This window comes from Cydia fagiglandana, chromosome 20 (genome assembly GCF_963556715.1).
Source record: "Cydia fagiglandana chromosome 20, ilCydFagi1.1, whole genome shotgun sequence".
NCBI lineage: Eukaryota > Metazoa > Arthropoda > Insecta > Lepidoptera > Tortricidae > Cydia > Cydia fagiglandana.
This window is the reverse complement of record NC_085951.1, coordinates 427,787-452,669: the sequence shown is the minus strand read 5'-3', so window position 1 is coordinate 452,669 and position 24,883 is coordinate 427,787. Positions and strand designations below refer to the sequence as shown.

The following is a 24,883-nucleotide window of genomic DNA, read 5'->3' as shown; positions in this document are numbered from 1 at the left end:
GGTACTTATTTATAACTTTGTAGTCTTTGTACTTAGAAATGTTAAAAATATTTTTTAATACAGTTGCTCAAAAAGTGCTACTTTACGTAGCTGTTTAGCGTGCGGAAAGTTGATTATCTCGAACTAGTGCTTTTTACTTTTCCAATTATTTAAATTTATACTTGTTCCAATTCACGACTACTTATTGATGAGTGTTAATATTAGTTTCCTTTAAACGTCGTAATCAGCATAAAAACCTACCGTTAATGTAAGAATACGAAAAATATTACATATTTCATATTTAATTACTTACCTCTTCATCATTATAACACGTTTATTTTTTAATATTCAATATTGAAAATTCCGTTCTTAATAAGTTGACTGAATGGAACGGAATAGCTGCCAAACGCCCATAGATATAATATACTTAAAGACGACGTCTAACCGAGCTGTCACTGTTACCACTTTTGTTTAGTGTACGATTAACAATGTTTTTCTTATTTTTTCGCAACTGTATTAAAAAACGTCGTTCGATACACGTGCGGAAATGTCATTCTTCACTCGTCCCGAGTCTTGCCACTCGCCTGCGGCTCGTGGCAAGATATCTCGGTACTCGTGAAGTAATGACATACCTTCCGCACTAGCATCGAAATGTACTATTCTGTTTTTACAGTATAAACCTATTTATTTGCTAGTGTAAAACATTCCCGCACTTGAAACTCCGGGGTATGGTTATGAATTTATGACACTTGTAATTAAGGAGCATTATATTCTTATCTCTTACTTAATAAGTACTCCTAAAGTTCTGAAAGCTACACGAATTCGAGTTTTGGTCTGTGACATGCGCATTGTGAACAACACCAACCTTAAAATAGTTAAAATATAATAACAAAGAAAAATTATGTATATTAGTTGTCAAGCGGACCCCAATCTCATATGCCGTGTCAAAAATGCCGGAATAACGCGAGGAAGAAGAAGAATATAAAGAATAATACTTACAACAGCTGCAATAATACCCAGAAAAATATAAATCACTAACATTGCTTATAACTTTTAAGACAGATCGAAAATAAAATGATTTCAGCACTAAAACGTAAACACGACTGACGAAAATGACCACAGATGTACGAACAAACAATTAAAGCATGATTCAAAGTCTAGTTTACTCATTATTATTGTCAAAAACGGAAAACTACTGAGCGGTTTTTACCTTATTTCATCTTAGCTGTACCTTTGTACAGTCGCCATCAGATATATCTGTACTGCCGAGGTGTTCAAAAATAACAAAACACGCACTCTTATGCCTTGAAAATAGAGGCGTGTTCAGATGTTTCTGAGCACCTTGGCCGCTCCGATATATCTCATGGCGACTAGTACATATTGTATGTTGTATACCTATACATATTCTTCTTCCTCGCGTTATCTCGAGATTTTTGCCACGGCTCATGAGAGCCTACCTACCTACTAGATACCTATTATGTAGTAGTTTGACTAGGTAAAAATACGAATCAAAATATTTACTTAAAAAAACATACAACCGAATTGATAACCTCCTCCTTTTGAGATTTGGAAGTCGGTTAATAATTAGATTTGTGTCATTAACATGTCATATTAGACTGGTAGCGCCCTGAACACTATATTTTATTATACCGGGTGTGGCCTGTAACATGACCAAAAAATTAAAACATAGATTGTACTCCTCAAACGGTAACACTTTTGTTCAACAACTTTTAAATATTATGAACTATTTTGACTCCCTATTTTTCATACAAAATAAATATTATCTTCAATGGACGCCATCGCCACGCCATATCATTGTGATTGACGTTGCTTGTCATTGTCACGCCTTAAACATAACAAAATTCGCAATACATTGCGTCTAAGAATAAACTTTAAAGTGTATTAAAAATCAAACCATAAGTTATTTTTAAAAGTCGCTGAACAAATGTTGATTAGTATGAAAAGTACAGCCTACAGTTAAATTTTTTGCTCATATTACAGGCCACACCCGGTATAAATGTATACAGTAGCGTGACTAGGTACTTAAAAAATACAAAACAAAATATTGACTTAAGTAATTTGATTTGTTTTTAGAGTAATATTAACATAAATAAGTAATAGTTTACACTGGTAATTCGATATTCGACTAAATATTTAAGTATACTTTTTACCTAATAATAAAAGCTAGGTAGAATTAGACCAAGAAAAGTCTGCAGAGATTTTGATAGCCCACGCAGTCCAAGTGTTATTTTAAACGTCAAACTTATATGAAAATATGACAGCTATCAAAATCGCTGCAGACTTCTTTTGGTCTAACTCTATCAACAGTTATTCTATCTAAATAATATAAATTGACCAGATTTATAAATACCTAGTACTGAACATTTTCAAAGTACATAATAAAATGTATTTTTAAAAGTAAACTTAAAAATATGTATTATTATAACTTAATTATCAAGAATGCGCAGAAACCTTTAGAGAGCATTAAATGATGAGTACTTATGTACCTACTGTACGTAAGAAAAAAATAAGTTACGAAATAAATGCTCTTAAAAATACTAATCAACACCGCCTCCTCCACCCCCACTGTCACAACCACCGCCACTGTCACAACCACCGCCATTGTCATAACAACCGCCACTGTCACAACCACCGCCACTGTCATAACCACCGCCACTGTCACAACCACCGCCACTAGCTTCACCTCCAGTGTCACAACCGCCGCCACTATCACCACCTCCAGTGTCACCCCCGCCGGTGTGACCGCCTCCCCAACTGTGATATCCATCGCTCAATATGACGTCATCATAGGTTGATGGGGCGTCCAAACTTAATGGAGAGTCGTACGCGTCTAAAGTTCTGTTGGTAATATGGTGCACTCGTTGCTTAGGTTCGTCGCTGCTGCAGCAGCACGCTCGAATCATTTCCACGAGTAACTGTAAAATGAGGGTGGTTTTATTTAACACGTTAACATGCTGCTATGTGAGATCCTATAATTGTGTCATTTCCGAGCAAAAAGTTCAACTTTGTCGCTTTCCATAAGGACGCTTTGATAGGTTATTCGTATATACAAGCGAATCTCGTCCTTTTGGTAAAGGACAAGGTGGGGAGGCCTGTATAGTTGTTTATGTTTTAAAACAGATGCGACTAATTCCATTGCAGATGAATTAAAATGTATCGAAATGAATAAGTACTAAGGTACGACCGTGAGTGATCCTTAGTTGTGTATATGTACCTAATTATTACATTTATTATAATTAAAAGAAACTTACGATTCCGAATACAATCAAACAAACAAAGCCCAATAATAACCATTGAGCCAAGGGGACTCCTGGTTTTGGGGGGCCATCCATTTTTACACATTAATTTTAGCTACACTTTAGCACTTAAATTAAATAAAAAAAAATTAACACTTAATGTCTGTTTAGAAAGGAAATATTTCTTTAAATTTATAGTATATTAAATTTAAGTTAGTATTGCAGACGTGCCCTTTAATCAACAACTTCTGCATAAAATGAAACAAACGCACGCAGATACATTCTTGGTTTAATACCATTGGATTTCCCCCACAAACAATTATATTGCATTCAAATTAAAATCTTATCCCACCGAAATAAAGTTTAAAATCATAGAAACACGAATTACGTCTGCATGGTCAAGCCAACGCACGGGTAAACCTACAGGGTACCTTAAAGCGGTTCGAACAGTCAGCAGCAGAAGTTGCTAAGCGGGCCAGGTGTTCAAAATGATCTTGACGTGACTTTATTGCTAAGAGAAAAAGAGCGTATCAAGGTAATTTTGAACACCTCGCCCGCCTAGCAACTTCTGCTGCTGACTGAACCTACGCTGTTGTGAACGACACTCCATTACTAATAAGCAGTGATCGGCACGACCCGTGACACACCGCGGGATTAAAAGAGGAAATAATAATATGGACATGACATGATTCGCAAAAATTAAGAGTTATGTATGAATATTTAATAAAATCATAAAATGTATCATTTTTCATTAAAGAAAATATAAACTTTGGTTTTATTTTATACTGCGTAAAATATTACGTGCACTCATATAAAATATGTACATATTAGAACTAAGTGTTAAAATATAATCATTTGAAGTGCATAAAAACCCTTTTCCCTACCTGGCTACTACTACCTGGCATGTCGAAGGTCACTATCGTGTTTTCTATTGTTTGCGTTTATGACTAATCCCGGGGAATATCCATATTAACATAATGATTGAGGTCATTGACACCATGCGGCACGGGTCGTGCCGATCACTGCTAATAAGATGCTACGCGATGTAAGCGCCAACCGTCATAGGGTAAATCTACTGATTCATTGGGTGAGCTTTAAGTGAAACGCTGAAGTGCGATATTTCTCTGGCTAGTTTATAAGCAATTAATTACATCATAAATTATTTATTGACATAGTCATTAAGTCAGTCGACTAGGATCTACTTTCGCGTGGCTGCGAACATTTTCCTGTTACTATTGCACCACTGTTACGAACTCTATCTATCGGCCCGATTCGAACGATGCTTATAAGAAGTCATAGTTGTACGATACCGACCTGTCAGAATTAAAAGTGTAATTCCTGTAACCTAAAAACGTCACTTTTGACACTGACATATCGGCATTGTAGCGGCTGTTACTTTGTATTACGTTAATAAGTATTATCTCTAAGTAATTGCAATACGTTAGTTTGAATTGTTAGTTGTATTTAATAAAATTATTGTTATTATTTTTGCTTTTGTGTAAATTCAATGTTGACGTGTAAAAGTGTCCGTGTGGCCTATTTGCTGAATAAATATTGATGTTGATGTTGATTATGAAATATTTTACTTGTGATCTACATTTACTGTATTTTGGCAAGGGCCCATAAGGCTGCCACTTCTCCATTCAATAAGGCGCGAGACGCCCGAGCGAATGACAGCTCACTAAAATGATTCCAATTTTATTCAAATGTAAACATCCGCCGGCACCCGCAGTACCTGACCTTCCCGATCCTCCTAGTCCAGCCTTACCATGCCTACAATGCTCGGAAGACGCAGTCCAAATAGCCATCGCGTCTTTCAAAAATGGCTCTGCAGGCGGCTTAGATGGAATAACCCCACAACATTTAAAAGACCTAACTTCAGGTATGCCTTGTGGCCAAAGTAATCACTTACTTGCAAGCATTACTCGTCTCGTTAACTTGATGCTTGCAGGCAAAGTTAATCCTTCTATTTTACCAACCCTCTACGGCGCTAATCTCTGCGCCTTGAAAAAAAAAGATGGAGGAATCAGACCCATCGCCGTAGGCTCAACCTTCCGCAGACTAACCTCCAAAATTTGCTGTAAATATATCATTTCGGACCTAGACAAAAAAATTTCAACCCATACAACTCGGTTTCGGAAGCAAAGGTGGTTGCGAAGAAGCCGTTCACGCCTGTCGAACTTTTCTTCATAGCCCCGAATGCCAGGTACTGCTCAAAGTCGACGTCAAAAATGCTTTCAATTCAGTAGATAGAGGCGCCCTGTTGACAGAAATCCAAAAACATAGTCCTAGTATCTATCAATACATGTGGCAGTGCTATAGCTCCCCCACAAATCTGTCCTACAAAAAAAACAATATCCTGTCCTGCGTTGGCTGTCAACAGGGTGACCCTCTAGGGCCGGCCATCTTCAGTCTTGCTATTCATCCCATTATTTCGGCACTAAATTCCAAATTCAACGTTTGGTACCTCGACGATGGTAGCGTAGGAGGCGAAGCGAATCTCGTTCTTAATGATCTTTTGTCCATCATCAACCAATTCAAATCAATAGGACTAGAACTGAACACAAACAAGTGTGAACTCTATATCAACCCAGACATTTCAGACAAGCTACAAATCAAACAAAATTTTGAAAACATCTGCCCAGGTATTAAAATCCTGCAAAAAGACTCGCTCTGCCTGCTGGGTGCACCTGTTTTCGAGGAATAATTTCCTGATTTCATAAAGTCAAAAGTGGAAATATTTTCAGAATTCTCGGGTCGTCTCCTCGAAATTAATTCCCACATGGCACTCTGTATTCTTCGTTCCTGCCTTTTCGTTCCCAAATTGACATATTCCCTACGCTGCAGTCCATTATGGAAGTTTCCAGACATAACCGCATCCATAGACTCAATACTGCACACTCAGCTGGAAAAAATCTTAAATGTCAAAATTAACGATCGCCAATTCCTCCATGCCACACTACCAATTAGATTCGGAGGACTCGGTATCCGTCAAATTTCAGGTGTCGGCTTACCCGCATTTCTGTCCTCAGTACATAGTACGCTCACCCTCGTTGGCAAAATCCTTACGCCATCACTCTGTGGTTTCGAGGTAGCGTACTTGTCTGAGGCAGAAGACGCCTGGAAAATAGCCTGCCCTGGAAGAGACCTACCCATAGATAAATCAGTTCAGAGAATCTGGGATCAACCTATCTGCACACAAGTACATTCCCACATCCTAAACTCTTGCTCCACCAGCCAGGAAAAAGCACGCATCCTGGCTGTTTCGGAAAGAGAATCCGGCTCCTGGTTACATGCTCTCCCCTCCTCCAACTTTGGTACATTACTCGACAATAATACCCTCAGGCTGGCTGTCGGTCTTCGCCTAGGATCCAACATTGTCTCACCCCATCGCTGCCCCTGCGGAACTTTTGTGGACAGCCTTGGACACCACGGTTTATCGTGTTCTAAAAGTGCCGGCCGCCTATCACGCCATGCCTGCCTTAACGACATCCTCCGTCGGGCCTTCGTCAGCGCCAACGTCCCAGCCATCCTTGAACCACCTGGCCTCGCGCGCGACGATGGCAAGAGGCCCGACGGAATGACCCTCGTGCCCTGGAGTGTGGGACGGGCCCTTATTTGGGACGCAACGTGTGTGGACACCCTGGCACCGTCCCACCTCGGTTCAACATCATTAAGAGCAGGCGCGGCGGCCGCAGCTGCTGAGGCAGCAAAATGCCGCAAATATATAGCTCTCACGGATCGGCATATATTTGCGGCATTTGCAGCCGAAACTCTGGGACCGTGGTGCCCAGGGGCCCATAAACTAGTTCGGCAGCTCTCAAAAAAAATATTCGAGGTCACCGGGGACCGTAGGGCTGGCTCGTTCCTCGCCCAACGGATCGGCATAGCCATCCAAAGGAGGAACGCAGCCAGCCTTATGGGAACCCTTCCACAGGGATCGGACCTGGGTGATCTAGCCTAATATACATATACATATTCGGCTAGATCACCCACATCATGTTATATATGTATATGTATTTTTTTTTTAGGTATTAGTTTTAGTTTTGTAGGTAGTTCTAATTTTAGGTTACTTTTTATTCTAAGTTTGTTTTTAAGTATGTTTATGGTTTTAAAAAATAAAAGAATTAAATAAGTTTATTCAAATATTGGTTTGACGTCAGGTGCGCTTTGCTTACAGAGGGCCTACCGGGAAACGCGAAAATCGAAATTTCGTTATCTGCCTCTTTATCGATCGAATATGCAAGAGTGATGGAGAGGTTAGATAACGAAATTACGATTTGTGTTTTGTGGTAGACCCTCCGACTGTGGTAGTAGCGCTCCCTACGCAGTTTCGCGTAGTATTCCCGGCGTGTTACGCATCGCATATGTCTATTAAACTTGTTTACCACACTGTTTACTGTACATCAGCCGGCGTATTATGGATAGCTTTATCCATCTTTATCCACGTGATAAAATAACTGTCACTGTTTAACACCGTGGGATAGAAAGTGACGGACACCGTTTTATCACGCTGTCGTAGACAAGAACGACCATCATATCCGTACAGAGTACCTTATGCCTTTTGTAATAAGCTCCACCGATGTACAGTTAGGTGTGTTGCTATTTGTACCTCTATCAAATTAATAACCAAAAGCCAACATTGTTTATTTATTTATTATTTATTTAATAAAATACCGTGGTATTCTTAAATATAGTTATTGAAATAATGTACCTAGCAACATTATTACCTACCTATACTCGTAGGTGAAATGTCAAGGACATCAAGGTTGTAGGATTGTTGCAACTGAAATACCTAGCTCATGCATAGTCATACTATGAATTTTATTCAATATCACATCTAAGGAAAATAATACTAATTGGGATATAAGAATATCAGCACAACGTAAATTCCAAACACCAGAAAATAATATCATTGTGTCTTGCGAGAGATATAGGTCAAGAAATGAATGCTCAAAAAACGTTGTAGAGGGAAATGCTAGGAACACAATTTTTGACTCCGTAACTTTGTTTGGACTAGTTAGGAGGTGAACATATCAAAAGTCCCCGGCTGTAACCCCGCTGCTGGGGGGTAGAGGGGGGTAAGAAGGTCGAATTTTTCGGTTTTTCATTGATATCTTGGAAACTTTGCGTCTTAGCGACATGACTACTAAGACAAACCGAAAGCTGATAAAATTAGTAACAAGTTTTATTCTGTCAAGTTTTTCGATATCATGAATAGTTTTTGAGATACCCGCTCTTGAAAGTTTATTTAGGGATTTTAATTTTATCTTGATATCTACGTCAGTGAAGCTGTTAGGCCATGTTTGGTATCATTTTCGTATAAATCGGGGGTGCTGAATTCATTTATGGTATCACATTGACACCATTCCGAAGTAAAACCAAAATTTAAAAATAAATATTTTTTTAAATCCCTCTTCAGGCTTAAACCGCTGAACCAATTTCGTTGAAATTTGGTATAGAAATAGTTTAAATTTCGACACACGACATAGGATAGTTTTTATAACCAAAAGCATCTTTTGAGGGTGTGAAAAGTGGGGTGGAAGTTTGTATGGGGAGTCAATAACCGCTGAACCGGTTTAGATGAAAATTAGGACGGAATACATCTGTGATTTAGATGAAAGTGATACCAAACATGACTTCAAACCTTACCTTGAGCAGTTTTAACCTCAGGAATTCAGTTTCGTCGACGAAGTTGAATTCCCCCCATACTCCATTTCACAACTTTAAAGGATGATTATTGAGATAAAAAGTATCTTATGTCCTGTCTTGGGACTCGAAATATCTGTATACCAAATTTCAATTAAATCGGTTGAGCGGTTTAAGCGTGAAGAGAAATTTAAAAAAAAAGGTATTTGTTTAAAGTTTATATGTTTTTTCTTAGGAATGGTGTCAATGTGATACCAAAACTGAATTCAGCACCCTCGATTTATACGAAAATGATACCAAACACGGTCTAGCAGCGTCACTAATGTAGATATCAAGATAAAATTGAAAGCCCTAAATAAACTTTCAAGAGCGGATATCTCAAAAATTATTCAAGATATCGAAAAACTTGACTGAATAAAACTTGTAACAAATTTTATCAGCTTTTGGTTTGTCTTAGTAGTCATGTCGCTAAGACGCAAAATTTCCAAGATATAAGTGAAAAACCGAAAAATTTGACCTTCTTTCCCCCCTCTACCCCCCAGCACCGGGGCTACGGCCGGGGACTTTTGATGTTCACCTCCTAACTAGTCCAAACAAAGTTACGTAGTCAAAAATTGTGTTCCTAGCATTTCCCTCTATAACTTCTTATTGCTTGGCCTAATATGAATAATTAGGATAGTTTTTTCTCCATACTCCGGGATTTTGGGTGCGGGAATGATTTCACGCATTTAATTATAATATTGTTTATTGTAAAGTATTCACCAAATTATGAATTAAAAAAGCAACAAATTTGCTTAGAAATGGTAACATAGTTTCTGTTTTATTTAGGTTTTTACGTATTTTTCCATAGGAAAAACATTCCCGCACGCAATACCAAGGATAATGATTATCTTTAGTACCTAAGTATGTGTATAGTCAACATCATTTATGTATGAATAGTTTTTATTGTTCCCTAATTTAAATTAACGTAAGTCATATTTTAATACTGGTAATTCAAATTCAAACGTAAACTCTGGGCGCGATTCGGGAAATGAATTAGAGATTTACTAGATACGATATAGTAAAGATATGTGACGTCCCACGAAAAAAGGTACCTTATGGCGGTTGGCGCTTATGCTATTATTAACGCCGCTTCAATATTATTGCGGCGCTATGCGACGTAAACGCCGGCCGCCATATGGTACCTTTTTTCGTGGGACGTCACTTATCTTCACTATTTCATATCTAGTCAATCTCTAATTCATTTCCCGAATCGCGGCGCCAATCGCCATAAGGTACCTTTTGCAGTGGAACGTCACATATGTTTATTATTTCATATCTAGTGAGTCTCTAATTCATTTCCCGAATCGAGCCATCTGTCCTTACTAATAAAAGTAAACAAATCAATGTAAGTGGGTACCTGGGTACTTAATGATTATTTTATATTATAAATTGTATTATATTATTATACAAATTGACTAACCCTCATGGTAAGCTCAAGAAGGCTTGTGTTATGGGTACTCAGACAACGGTAAGTATATATAAATACATAAAAAAAACCACGACTCACTACTCAATAAATTGGTATTTCAAAATTAAGCTTTAAATATGTACTTTATTAACCATCGGCAGTAATTCCTATAGAGAGCATTTAATATACTTGCTGTACATATATTTAGAGCGCTGGTGGCCTAGCGGTAAGAGCGTGCGACTTACAATCCGGAGGTCGCGGGTTCAAACCCCGGCTCGTACCAATGAGTTTTTAGGAACTTATGTACGAAATATCATTTGATATTTACCAGTCGCTTTTCGGTGAAGGAAAACATCGTGAGGAAACCTGCATACATCTGTGAAGAAATTCAAAGTTGTATGTGAAGTCCCCAATCCGCATTGGGCTAGCGTGGGGACTATAGCCCAAGCCCTCTCGCGCTCGAGAGGAGGCCTGTGCCCAGCAGTGGGACGTATATAGGCTGAGATGATGATGATGATGATGACATATATTTAAGCTAACACTGCAGATTCATATTTCTTCAGATTCATCAAACTTTTAAAGCCAAATTATTTTTTGGAACCAAGCTGCAGATATTAGTCACTTTAAAACGCGAAACTAACCACATTGTAATTCCATAATGCCATTCATTTTGTTTTAAATTCAACAGGTCAATTCGAACGTACTTACATTTGTCATCACAACGATATATAACTGGTATCAGTTAGTTATCATTTGCGCGTTCATTTTGCTCGGGCTTGTTCGTACATGTATTAGCGCGAACGAGACGAACACGAGTGATAAATGTCCTTTCGAATTGGCCTGTCTAGTTTATTTCATTCTGTGTGATGAAACATGTTGTGCCTGTACACGGACTATTTATACCATAAATAAAGTTACAAAATAGAAATATATTCTTAAAAATACTAATCAACACCACCTCCTCCTCCACCACTGTCACAACCGCCCCCACTGTCACAACCACCACCGCCCCCACTGTCACAACCACCGCCACCCCCACTGTCACAACCACCGCCACTATCACCACCTCCAGTGTCACAACCGCCGCCACTATCACCACCTCCAGGGTCACAACCGCCGGTGTCACCGCCTCCCCAACTGTCACCACCGCTGAACATGACGTCATCGTAGGCTGGTGGCGCGTCAATGCCGGGGCTAAAACCACTCTCCATGTCTGAAGGTCTGTTGGTCACGTAACGGCCTCTGCGGGTCTGGTTCAAGTGAGGCTTAGACTGGTCGCTACAGCAGGTTTGGCACGCTCGAATGATTGCCATGAGGAACTGTAAAATAAGATTTTATTTTACAATAAAAACACCTGTTATCATTATTATAAAATCTATTAAAGGATGATTAATTTTCAAGGAAATCTTATACAGCAGAAGTTAATTATCTAAATCAAAACACTGTCTGTTCCGATGGCCCATGATTTATTTTTGTGGCCATCGCGAGCACGGACTTCTGGCCGAAAGGTGTGGCCGAAAATATTTCGGCGGTTCCGTGGGAATCTACCGAATCCTACACCAGAGCAAGTGACGCCGCAATAGAAAACTGCGTCACGAAAATGATTTTTTTGTATTTAAGATTTTTTTTCTAGCCTATTTGTCCCACTGCTGGGCAAAGGCCTCCCCCTTAAGATTTTTATTATTGTATAATATATATTTGTAAGTTTGTAAGGTAAGGTATGTATTTATGGGCCTTAGTAGCCTGAAAATAAATGCTTTGATTGATTGATTTAAATTTCATCGAACTAAATAAGTAAGTACTATAGGTACCTAGAATCGTGAGCCTTAGAGTAATAGGTACGGTCGAAAGTAATTTATGACTCATTTCGTATCACAGTGACGATCAATATGAAAGTCGCTAGAGAACTCAAACTATTGTTACTGTGACAAGGTACAAAATGGGTATAAATTAATACTTTCAACTGTACTTATAGATAATTATTAGATTAGTATTATTACATTTATATTAAAATAAACTTACACTTCCAAATCCAACCGAAGCAATAAATGCCACAAATAACCAAAAAAACCAGGGCGGACCTGGGGGGCCATCCATTATTTAAGTACACTTATGTGCAAAAATTAAAGAATAATGTCGCAACACCGTAAGTATTGATTTTTAAAACTAAAGTATTTTTTTAAATCCATTATAGTTTTAAGTTAGTATCGCATACGTGTCTTTTATTCAACAACTTCTGACACAGTATGAAACAAACAAGTGAACATGCCGTCTGGGTATAATAACATTGGATTTCCCCCACAACTGATAATGTTGCATTTAAATTCAAACCTTAATTCTCCGCCATAAAGTCTAAATTCATAGCAAACATGAATAACGTCTGGACAGGCCAACGCATGTGCATAAACAGTTGATTGTAAATCCGGTGACTCATCGAGAGCGCTGAGGGCCTACCGCGAATCACGTTCGACGTGTTGCCTCCGTGTTACACTTACGTACGAATTAGCAAGTGCGACAGAGAGGCAACATGTCGAACGTGGTTCACGGTAGGCCCTATGCTTTAAGGTTGAATGCGAATTGCGATTCACACGTCGCTCTGACCGTACAATAATAATACGCGCATAGTGTTGTCTCGGTCAAACATCGGAACGATGTGCGAATCGCATTCAATTTGATAACCGCTTGTGTCAAACACTGCAGTATCACATTTCTGTGGCTTTTTATTGACAATTGACATGTTAACTAAGTCAATCTGCTGAGATCTTATTTTGCGTGGCTGCATAAATTTTCCTGTTCTTATATTGCACCACTATAAATCGGACTATCCCTATGGAATGTACGAGGAAGGACGCATTTTTTGATTATTACACGACTGCCCAAACAAAAAGAGTGTATTGTTTTCAGCGTTCATGTTTGTATGTATATATGTATGTGAGTTTCTTTATTCCACCATAACTTCTGAATGCCTTAACCGATTTAGATGTATGATACATCATTAGAATCCTTACGTCATCCCGACTAACATAGGCTATGTGACGTTATTATAAAACCAATATGGCGGACGTAATACACAAAATTGCGTCACGTTTAGAAAAAAAAATCTGGCAATCCTATCGAGTGGGGTCTCAAAATGAACAGCCTTGAAAGGCGATTTAAAATATATATGCAACATACGCATTTAAGTCTTATTTTGGTTAAATAAGGATTTACAAAATGTGCTAAGAAAAATAAATCCTTCTATCTAATTTAGTGAGCTATCAAATGAAAGGGTATTGACTGCTGATCATAAAAATATATACAAATCATCCATATGATTTGTATATATTTTTATAAGGTAAAAGGAACTAAACACAAACATGTTCTAAATCGCCCTATTGAAATCTAAACCTGTGAAATTCGATTTAAGCGTTTGATAGGGTTTGAATAATTTATGGCTTATTGCATTCTTATATTTCTTGTGAATAAAATTGTACTTGACTACTAATTCAACCCGACAGTAAAAAAACAGATTTTGATTTAACACGTGCCTAGGTAGGTAGGTACATACCAACCTCAATCATTTCTTCTTAACTTTAGTACTAAACTAATTTTCATAATAGTAAGAAGTATTTAAGTGACAATGATTATACATATTATGTCTTTCTATACTTGTATAGGTCGACTGTAACAATAGAAGTGTATTGTTATTCTATATCTGAACACCAAATTAAAGGCGCACCAAAGGTAAACTTCGCGTAGGGCCGAAAGCCCGAAGTATCCAAAAGAGGCGTACCTACCTTTAGTATAATATTCTACGCTTACCAAAGCAGAGTGCCTTCGGCGCCCTCATACTCAAAACGTTGGACGTTTTCAAAACCGGGCGCCATCGGCGCCCTCATCCTAAAAGAGACGGGCGTAGGCCGACGTACAAGACACGCTGTACGCATTAACTCACATTATAGACGGGTCTAACGCGAATTATATTCAATTACCTTTATTTACCGACGTTTCGACACAGGTTTCACTGGTCGTGGTCGGGTACGCTGTACCCGTTCCAAAGCCGGGCGGCCTCATACTTAAATCGTCGGGCGTAGCCTTCGGCGCCCTCATACTAAGAGTGTCGGGCGTAGGTAGCCCGATGTACGTGGCGCACTGTATGCGTTCCATAACCGGGTGTCTTCGGTGCCCTCATATTTAAGCGTCGGGCATAGCCCGACTTACGTGGCACGCTGTATGTGTTCCAAAACCGGGCGCCTTCGGCGCCCTCATACTTAAAGCGTCGGGTGTAGCCCGACGTACGTGGCGCGCCGGACGCGTTCCAAAACCGGGCGCCTTCGGCGCCCTCATACTAAGAGTGTCGGGCGTAGCCCGACGTACGTGGCGCGCTGTACGCGTTTCAAAACCGGGCGCCTTCGGCGCCCTCATCCTAAAAGAGTCGGGCGTGGCCCGACGTACAAGACACGCTGTACGCGTTCCAAAGCCGGGTGCCTTTGGCGCCCTCATGCTTAAATCGTCGGGTGTAGCCCGACCCATATCGCGCGCCGTACGCGTTGCAAAACCGGGCGCCGAACATACTAAGAGTGTCGGGCGTAGATAGCCCGACGTACGTGGCGCGCTGCACGCGGTCCAAAGCCAGGTGCCTTCGACGTTCTCATAATACTAAAAGAGTCGAACGTAGCCCAACGTACGTGGCGCGCTGCACGCGGTCCAAAATTATGAGTCTTTATTGTGGACCTTCAAACCCTCATGGCCATTATAATTAAAAATTTCTACTTCTTTCTAAGAAGTTATATGTATTTAAAAATGTCGAATATCCCAAATTGTGAACACATCCACATATTGTCCACAGAAAAGAAGCCCGGACGTATTCCGGAACGGTGAGCTTAATTAAAAGGTCCCAGTTCCAGAAGCTAATATCCACATAAAAAAAAACTTCGTGGACAAACTAAATGGCCGGGGGAAATCTATATACCTACCTTAAATCATAGTTTTATACTTAGTTTTTTTCACTGAAATGTTTAAAATAAAATAATTAATTAAAAAATTAAAAACACGACTGCTGCATTTTAAAGCGAACTGAAAAGCTAAAAATAATGTTCATATGTTAGTTACATAACTTTATGAATCTAAATTGGAATGTAAATATACACTCACGGTCATTCACAGTAAATACTAAGGGTTATGCTCATTTATGACCGTGAATGTAGGTACGTGCAGCCATGGAAGTCATGCTAAACCTTTCACCGCTGCACTTACACATACAACAAGAGGCCAGTCTCTCAGCGGTAAGGTTACGAACCCTCAATATATGGTCTAACACCACAGGAGCTCTTCACACAACATGCCTGGAAAAGTTATACAGCGAGTTTCCGGTGCTCATGGCGGGTACGGATCGAACTCACAAACAAGCCATTTTTGACAAAAGGTACAAAATACAATTATTTGAGGACGACAACTGCGAAGGACTCAATCCCCGGGAGCTGAGAATCTTCACTGATGGGTCCAAAACAGACAGCGGATCAGGCTCTGGAACCTTCTCAGAAGACCTGAACATGTCAATCACCACTCCGCTAGGAGCCCATAACTCGGTATTCCAGGCTGAGTGCATGGGCATTATTAACGCGGCGGCTGCCATCACTGCAAGGAAGGTAGTAGGATCCTCCATCCGCATACTCTCCGACAGTAGAGCAGTCTTAATGGCCCTAAAAAGCCATATAATCACATCCAAACTTATACACGAATGCCACGAACGACTAATGGAGGTATGTCAGAACAATAAGATCACCTTACAATGGATCAAAGGACACAGTGGATCCCGAGGCAACGACGCCGCGGACGAGCTCGCCAGACAAGGATCGGGTGCGGGGCCTATTGGCCCGGAACCGATCCTCCCGATACCGTTTAGTAAGGTACGCTCAATGCTGCTGGCACGTACAGGGAAACTACACACAGAACACTGGCTGAACCAAGCTGGATGCAGACAGGCCAAGCAAGCCATGCCTAGCATGAACGGTAAGCTCACAAGGACGCTCCTTCAACTAGGAAAGGTTCGACTGAGTATGGTAACCAGTGTCATAACAGGTCATGGACTTTTTAACAAACATCTTTTTATAACAGGTGTCACAGACAGTCCCCTATGCCGTGGGTGCATGGAGAAAGAAGAAACAGCCTCTCACGTGGTGCTGGAGTGCAGCGGATTGGCCCCATACAGGGCAAAACATCTCGGATCCCCGAGAGACCTCCCCGAGGTCCTACTCAACATCAAAGGTCTGATAGGATTCCTCGAGGAGCTGGGCTGGCAAGACTAGCCCACCCCATATCACGCAAAATAGGCGCAAGACGTCGAGTTGCGGAAAATCGCCCGTACTACAATACAATACAATAGCCTTACATAACATAAAAATCATAAATATCACGGGATTCATGAGCGTAGTCAATATTAAGTACCTACATGTATATTAGGAATAAGTTTAAGTAAAAATGTTAGGGCGCAGGGGTAACAAAAATAGCGGGCATCCGTTTAAGAATATATTCGGTATCGTGCTTTGATTAGGAAAAAGTTTAGTTTGATATATTTATCAAATGCGTACTAAGATATTAAAAAAGAGGTAGTATTTTCAGTAAGTACTAAATCTTTGTTGTGGTTATTAACTACATATGTATAAGTAGGTAATAAAAAAAATCACTTTTGTTGTATGGGAGCCCCACTTAAATCTTTATTTTATTCTGTTTTTAGTATTTGTTGTTATAGTGGCAACAGAAATACATCATCTGTGAAAATTTCAACTGTCTAAGCTATCACGGTTCGTGAGATACAGCCTGGTGACAGACGGACGGACGGACGGACAGCAGAGACTTAGTAATAGGGTCCCGTTTTACCCTTTGGATACGGAACCCTAAAAATAATCATTTGTATTTAGAAATACACAAAATGTAACGCTCTTTTTTAATCTCGAGGTTAATCACACTTACTACACTCGTACTAACGGCGTCAAATTGTTAAGGGGCCTACAGATTACCAGTTCGCCAGACGATATCAGCCTGTCAGTTGTTCGGAGCCGTCAAATTTTGCGTTTAACTGACAGGCTGATCTCGTCCAGCAAACTGGTAATCAATGGGCCCCTTTATCCGTAATTTTGACATGTGTGTTTGTTAAAAAAAGCCGTGAACAGAGGTTTAGTAAGTTTTATTAATAAAGGGATCGATTATTTAATTAATTAAGTACCTACCTATTAAAAGCTAATGAAAACAATGTACAATTTTATTTGATTTATTGTAAAATGAATAACAAGCATTTCATTTAATTATAAAATGTTGATATTTCACCAATTAACAGATAAATAATGTTTTTAGGCAATAAATAGCCTTGTACAAAAATAATATTCCGACAAAATAATTAAAAAAAAACCGGGCAAGTGCGAGTCGGACTCGCGCACGAAGGGTTCCGTACCATAAAAGCAAAAAAAAAACGGAAAAAAATGCAAAAAGAAAACGGTCACCCATCCAAGTACTGACCACGCCCGACGTTGCTTAACTTTGGTAAAAAATCACGTTTGCTGTATGGGAGCCCCACTTAAATCTTTATTTTATTCTGTTTTTAGTATTTGTTGTTATAGCGGCAACAGAAATACATCATCTGTGAAAATTTCAACTGTCTAGTTATCACGGTTCGTGAGATACAGCCTGGTGAGAGACAGACGGACGGACGGACGGACGGACAGCGAAGTCTTAGTAATAGGGTCCCGTTTTACCCTTTGGGTACGGAACCCTAAAAACATCAGCAAAACTGCACATTGCACCGGATGCCAGAAACTTTGCTGCAAATCAAACAAACATCGAAATGCATAAAAAAATATTGACCCAGTGGGTTTGAACCCAATTTTATCATTATCACTGCAAAATGTATAAAGTCTCTAAAATATAGCAGTAGGTAAGTAAATTGAATAAGTATAATTTTTATTTTCAGCACCTATATTTGTAGTTATAGTCTTGTTTTTTAGTCAGAATCAGACATCAGCGTTAGGTACTTATACGTCTATATTATAAAAATAGTTTTTAAAGTACTTACGACAAACCTTTTTAATGAAGTCAGTTGTTAATAAATTAATTATTATTATATAATAATATTTAGAAAAAATGGCACATAATTATACGTACGTTCTGTCATTTCGCTCGTTTTTGTCCACACATGACTGTATTGGCGTGGGTAAGACGCACGATAACTAAATAACAGGATTCAAATATTATATAGTCCTCCTCATCGTTTTCGATGACGGCGACCCCAGATAAACATCATGGACGCTGTCTAGCGTGAGCCCTTATGTGACTGGCCAGGCCGAACTTGGTCTTAAACACTCTATTGCACGTGTGACAATACAGTTGGCCAGCTTCGTTGAGCGTGTACACGTAGGAGGGCTTAGGTCTCTCTTTCCGTAGAGACATGGTGCCTCTACAAAACAGACATAAAGAAACTAGACACTTACCACCTGAGGTGTTTGCGGTCTATACTCAGGATTAAGTGGCAGGACCATGTTCCCAACTCCGAGGTCCTGCGTCGTTCCGGAATGTATGGCATGGAGGCCATACTAATGCAGCGGCAGCTCAGATGGTGTGGGCACGTCCTTCGAATGGATGATCACCGCTTGCCTAAAGCTGTCCTCTACTGTGAGTTGGCAGTGGGTAAGCGGAAGCACGGTGGTCAGCACCTGCGCTACAAGGACGTGCTCAAACGGCATCTGAGCGCTTGCGCCATCGACCCTGAGCATTGGGAGGAGCTTGCTGGAAGAAGGTCATCTTGGCGTTCTACCATCCATAACGGTGTCAAAATGTTTGGGGATAACCGTCTCAAAAGCTTAGACACCAAACGCCAATTCAAATATTATTCTGATGTCAGTGTAGGTTCGAATTGGCTTGATTGTAAGAAACCGGACAAGAGCGAGTCAGACTCGCCCACCGAGGGTTTTTAGTATTATAGTTATAGCGGCAACAGAAATATAATTATAATCTGTGAAAATTTCAACTTTCTATCACGGTTCATGAGATATAGCCCGGTGACAGACAGACACACGGACGTAAAGACGGACAGTGGAGTCTTAGTAATAGGATCCCGTTTTTACCCTTTGGGTATGGAACCCTAAAAATAAAGCTATCAGGAAAATATTCATTCTTAATCCGTTTGTTTCGTGGTTTAATCTTCACATAGGTAACGTTTTTCGTGCCACATTTTAAGTAAACGACTCAAAAGTATACATTTACTACACTAAATGCCACATAGTTAAATTAAAGTTTCAATCATCGCAGCCTCCCCCACTATCACAACCACCCCCACTGTCACATCCTCCCCCACTGTCACAACCGCCGGTGTCACCACCGCCGGTGTCACCACCACCGCTGTCACATCCACCACCCGCGTAACCGCCTGTATCGTTGTCACAGCATCCGTGGTCGTTTCTGCTGTCGTGACAATTGTCATCTCTGTCGTTATGATGGCCTCTGCCATTATGATGTCCGCTGTCAATGTGAATATTAGGTATGTGAGGTATATCGAAGTTGTGACTTCCATGATGACGTCCACTGAAAAATAGAAACACATAAGTGAAATTAAGACGTAATTAAAACTAAAACTGGTAATGACCATTACGTCTAAAGGGGCCCACTGATTAACAGTCAGCCAGACGATATCGGCCTGTCAGTTGGAGCAAAATTTTGACAGTTTCGAACAACTGACAGGCCGATACCGTCCGGGGGACTGTTAATCAGTGGGCCCCTTAACTTGTTATACATAACAAACAGTCAGTGTATCTGATTGTAATACATAACGGGTTATGAATTTGTTCTAGGTTTGTTGGATATGAACTGTCAGTGTCAAAAATTATGATTCTGGTTCAAGAAAATGTCACTTTTGAACCTGTTATTACAATCAGAATAAACCTCATAGTAAGCACAACAAACAACATAGAAAAATAGTCCTCCGACTGTTTTAAAGAATTACAGAGTAGATTAAAAAACATAATACCTACCTATGTTATCATAAAAGGGAGTTAAGTTTTTGGAGAGAGTTTTTGTTTCCTTGATTGCCTACATAATATTATCTAGCCGTGCGTCTGTCACTAATAATATAAAAAACCAGAATTTAATTCAGTGTTAGAAATGTGTACCTACAAATTAATTTTTACATTAAGGTCATAAAATTTATTGAAATATATGGAGCTTAGTACATGTACTTACATGAACCCGTCTTCATCGTAGCTGGTCTCATAACTATAATCGTTGACAACTGGTGCCATGGGCCAGTCATCTCGGAAATAACGATCATCATCATCGCTCATATTTCTGTTCCACCGTGTTGTCCGTTGACCCTGAGTCTTTCTTTCTGTAGTATTTGTTGTAGGTTTTGTCTTGTGGTTGCATTTTTTGTATAGTCCATATAAAGAGAAACACAACTAAAAAAATAAAAATGAACACTAGTTGTTTCATGGACATTTTGTTATCGGATATTAAGTACGAGTATGTTTTCTATTCACTATGCTATGTAGGTATGTATATGCTGTTGATACCCAAAATAAATAAATTCACGATTAATTTTTTCATGTTTATATGATCTGAATTTTGCATCACGAGAAATAATAAAAAAAAATAACTTATATTATAGTATTTGTTGTAGGTTTTGTCTTGTGGTTGCATTTTTTGTATAGTCCATATAAAGAGAAACACAACTAAAAAAATAAAAATGAACACTAGTTGTTTCATGGACATTTTGTTATCGGATATTAAGTACGAGTATGTTTTCTATTCACTATGCTATGTAGGTATGTATATGCTGTTGATACCCAAAATAAATAAATTCACGATTAATTTTTTCATGTTTATATGATCTGAATTTTGCATCACGAGAAATAATAAAAAAAAATAACTTACGAAACCTCCAAAAATAATAACAACAAAGATTGTAAATAACACAAGCACTTCATCCATTTTCCTTACAGCACACTGAACATTAGCTTTGAAACACTAAAAATTTAACTGTTTTATGCATGTTGTTCTAAAATCTATTAACTATTTCTCCAAATAACGTATAAACAGAATACCACGCGTCTTTGATAAAACAGCGTCCGCGCCCGAATGCCATGTTTACTATTAACTCGTCGTCATATATATTGCATTATGCACTGAAATATGATCTTTACATAATGATCATACGGTTTAAAATGGAAACGAGCGCGATTGTTATCGCTCTGTGTTAATGCCAAGGCAACGAGCATGGCGTCGTTGGCGTCTATAAATATCATTCATATTCGTGGACTTTAAGTCAATGTGCTAAGATCTATAATCGAGTGGCTTTCCGTGTGTACTTGCTTATACAATGCAAAAGTCAAAGAGACAAAACACTGTCCCGTATTTTAAGTATCGTGCGTTGAACTATTGACGGCGCCGCGCCGGTTAGATTGTCGATTAAACTACATTACATGCATAATTTTTTTGGACTATATCAATCTTCTTCCTCGCATTATCCCGGCAATTTGCCACGGCTCATGGGAGCCTGGAGTCCGCTTGACAACTAATCCCGAGATTCGGCGTAGGCACTAGTTTTTACGAAAGTGACTGCCATCTGACCTTCCAACCCAGAGGGGAAACTAAGCCTTATTGGGATTAGTCCGGTTTCCTCACGATGTTTTCCTTCACCGAAAAGCAACTGGTAAATGTCAATTGATATTTCGTATATAAGTTCCGAAAAACATATTGGTACGAGCCGGGGTTTGAACCTGCGACCTCTTGATTGAAAGTCGCACGCTCTTACCGCTAGGCCACCAGCGCGTATTGATTATCTTTTGGAAGATATCAATACGAGTACTTATTTCCAATAGCTTCTATTTCACGTAAAATTCAAATATTTCTAACAAACCTGTAATCTGGTTCTATTGTATCCTAGAAACAGTTCAGAATATGGCGCGAGCATCGCAAATGAACGTCCCGCTCCGTACAAAAAGGACCCGGCCTGTGACGTTACATGTAACATGGCTGTGGCAAAATGTATGGAACGAAATGTGAAAAATAAGTCTTCTTTTTCCTCGCGTTATCCCGGCATTGAGAATATAAAGGCTGTTTGTAGTGGATTCACATATTCCTGCGTATATACATATTTTAGTGTAAGAAAAAGTAAAGATAAGATTTGAGATATAATGAGAGATAATGACATATTTTTATCACTTACAAAAACAAAAGTCATATTAGCAGCTTCATAATCAAAATATCGTGTAAAGTACTCCAAACAGAATTACTTAATTGTTTCTCTTAACAATAATTCATAGAATTACAAGAATTACAATTAAACATAGTTATTTTCACAAACGGAAACGCATGTAGCCATTAAAATAATGTCATATTCCAATTACGTAAACATAATTACATTTTAACACAGTTTGCTAAATATGGCATAAACTGAAGGAAACATGCCAGCTAAATTCGTATGTATTTCAAAATTAAGCTTAAAATATGTACCTATTTTATTAACCTTCGGCAGTAGTAGTTCCTATAGAGAGCATTTAATATACATACTGTAATTTGTTGTATAAGCTAATACAACAAATTAATATTTCTTCAGTTTCATCACACTTTTAGAGTTAAATTATTTTTTGTAAGCTGTAGCTATTTACTTTAAAACGCGAAAATAACCACATTGTAATTCCATAATGTCATTCATTTTGTTTTAAATTCAACAGGTCTATTCGAACGTACTTACACTTGTCATCACAAATGATATCTAACTGGTATCAGTTAGTTATCATTTGCGCGTTCATTTTGCTCGGACTTGTTCGTACATGCATTAGCGCGAACGAGACGAAGACATTAGACAAGTAATAAATGTCCTTTCGAATTGGCCTGTCTAGTTTATTTCATTCTGTGTGATGAATGAAACATGTTGTGCCTGTACACTGACTATTTATACCATAAATAAAGTTACTAAATAAAAATATATCCTTAAAAATACTAATCAACACCGCCTCCTCCTCCACCACTGTCACAACCACCGCCTCCCCCACTGTCACAACCACCGCCACTATCACCACCTCCAGTGTCACAACCGCCGCCACTATCACCACCGCCACTGTCACAACCACCGCCACTATCACCACCTCCAGTGTCACAAACGCCGCCACTAACACCAGCTCCAGTGGCACAATCAGCGTGACCTCCTCCCAAACTGTGACATCCACTTCTGAACATGACGTCATCGTAGGCTGGTGGCGCGTCAATGCCGGGGCTAAAACCACTCTCCATGTCTGAAGTTCTGCTGGTCATGTGACGGCTCCTGGGTGTCTGGTTCACACTAGGCTTAGGTTTGTCGCTGCAGCAGTATTCGCATGTTTCAACTATTGTCTTGAGGAACTGTAAAATGACGTTATATATTTACTAACATGTATTCTAAAATCTATTTAGTAGTATTTTACACTAAGTATCTTGCTGCATTTGCTATTCACACTAAATGAGTGGTGGGGGGATGTGAAGCGCTAATTACGCTGGACTTAAAGCTTCCATGAGGACTTCAATCATTTCGGTGGAGAATGCCAGTTGTAGGTACATTTTTTAATTTTATGCAATAAGTTTTAATAAAACTTAAACTAAAATACTATTAGTAAGCAATAAATAAAGTACTCAAAACTTATGTAAACTAAATAATAAATTATCTAAATATAATATCACTTATCAGTACATATTTATAATGTTGACAATTCTATTTTATTTAGATTTTTAAAGATATCATTACTAATTAGATAAACGAAAATATATACATAGTTTGAAAATGCATCGATAATACTAAAATGTATAATTATTACATTATAATACATACATTAAAAGACACTTACGATTAAGATTGCAAAAGAACAAACAATGGCCACAAATACCCAAAAAAACCAGGGCATACCATTGACATCCATTTTTCACGAATTTTCACAACCCCATAGCATATAAATTTATTTTTATGTACTGCGTTTTAGAAATGAAGAATTTAATTAAATCCATTAGGTATACGAGCTTTAAGTTGTTATCGCAGAGGTGTGATCAACAACTTCTGAGGCAGTATGAAACAAACAAGACAAGTGAGCATGCCATCTGCGTTTAATAACATTGGATTTTCCCCACAACAAATAATGTTGCATTCAAATTCAAACCTTAATCCTTCGCCATAATGTCTTCATTCATAGCAAACACAAATTACGTCTGGACAAGCCAAAGCACGTGGATAGACCGGTCGGTCATTGTAAATCCGGAGACTCATCGGGAGCGCTGCTTTAATTAAGGTTGGTGCGTCGCTCCGATGTGCGAGCGGGATATCGCTATAATACGCGCATAGCAGTATCTCGGTCAAACATCGGAACGACGAGCGAATCGAATCCAGTGTCAAACACTGCAGTATCTTCTTCTTCTTTGTCGTCACACTCTTGTCAGAGTGGTCGTGGTCGTCATGTCAGGGCCGGTGGCAAGCTTCACAATCCGTCGCCATTCCTCCCGTACTGCAGTATCATATTCTACTAAATCAATCAGCTAAGATCTAATTTTGCGTGGCTGC

At 39.1% G+C, this 24,883-nt stretch overlaps 2 protein-coding genes across 2 annotated transcripts; both read right to left on the bottom strand.

The window, feature by feature from the left end:
* Positions 1-10,430: 10,430 nt before the first annotated feature.
* On the bottom strand, positions 10,431-12,619 carry LOC134674327 (loricrin-like). Its single transcript, XM_063532352.1, has 2 exons — positions 12,358-12,619; positions 10,431-11,654 (listed from the first exon to the last, which is right to left on the bottom strand). The coding sequence occupies exons 1-2, from the start codon at positions 12,430-12,432 to the stop codon at positions 11,280-11,282; spliced, it is 450 nt and encodes a 149-aa protein (XP_063388422.1). The 5' UTR covers positions 12,433-12,619; the 3' UTR covers positions 10,431-11,279.
* A 6,136-nt stretch (positions 12,620-18,755) lies between these two features.
* Positions 18,756-24,368, bottom strand: LOC134674326 (uncharacterized). Its single transcript, XM_063532351.1, has 4 exons — positions 24,180-24,368; positions 21,232-23,700; positions 20,542-20,756; positions 18,756-19,887 (listed from the first exon to the last, which is right to left on the bottom strand). Exons 2-4 carry the CDS (start codon positions 21,286-21,288, stop codon positions 19,602-19,604), a joined length of 558 nt encoding a protein of 185 aa, XP_063388421.1. The 5' UTR covers positions 21,289-23,700; positions 24,180-24,368; the 3' UTR covers positions 18,756-19,601.
* Between the last annotated feature and the right edge of the window lie 515 nt (positions 24,369-24,883).

Coding starts and splice junctions, on each gene's coding strand:
- LOC134674327 (XM_063532352.1), bottom strand. CDS start 12,432: ATGGATGGCCCCCCAGGTCCGCCCTGGTTTTTTTGGTTATTTGTGGCA. Junction 11,655..12,357: donor CTTCGGTTGGATTTGGAAGT/GTAAGTTTATTT, acceptor CTTATTTTACAG/TTCCTCATGGCAATCATTCG.
- LOC134674326 (XM_063532351.1), bottom strand. CDS start 21,288: ATGGATGAAGTGCTTGTGTTATTTACAATCTTTGTTGTTATTATTTTT. Junction 20,757..21,231: donor TTATTATTTTTGGAGGTTTC/GTAAGTTATTTT, acceptor TTATTTTTTTAG/TTGTGTTTCTCTTTATATGG. Junction 19,888..20,541: donor TACGATGAAGACGGGTTCAT/GTAAGTACATGT, acceptor TCTATTTTTCAG/TGGACGTCATCATGGAAGTC.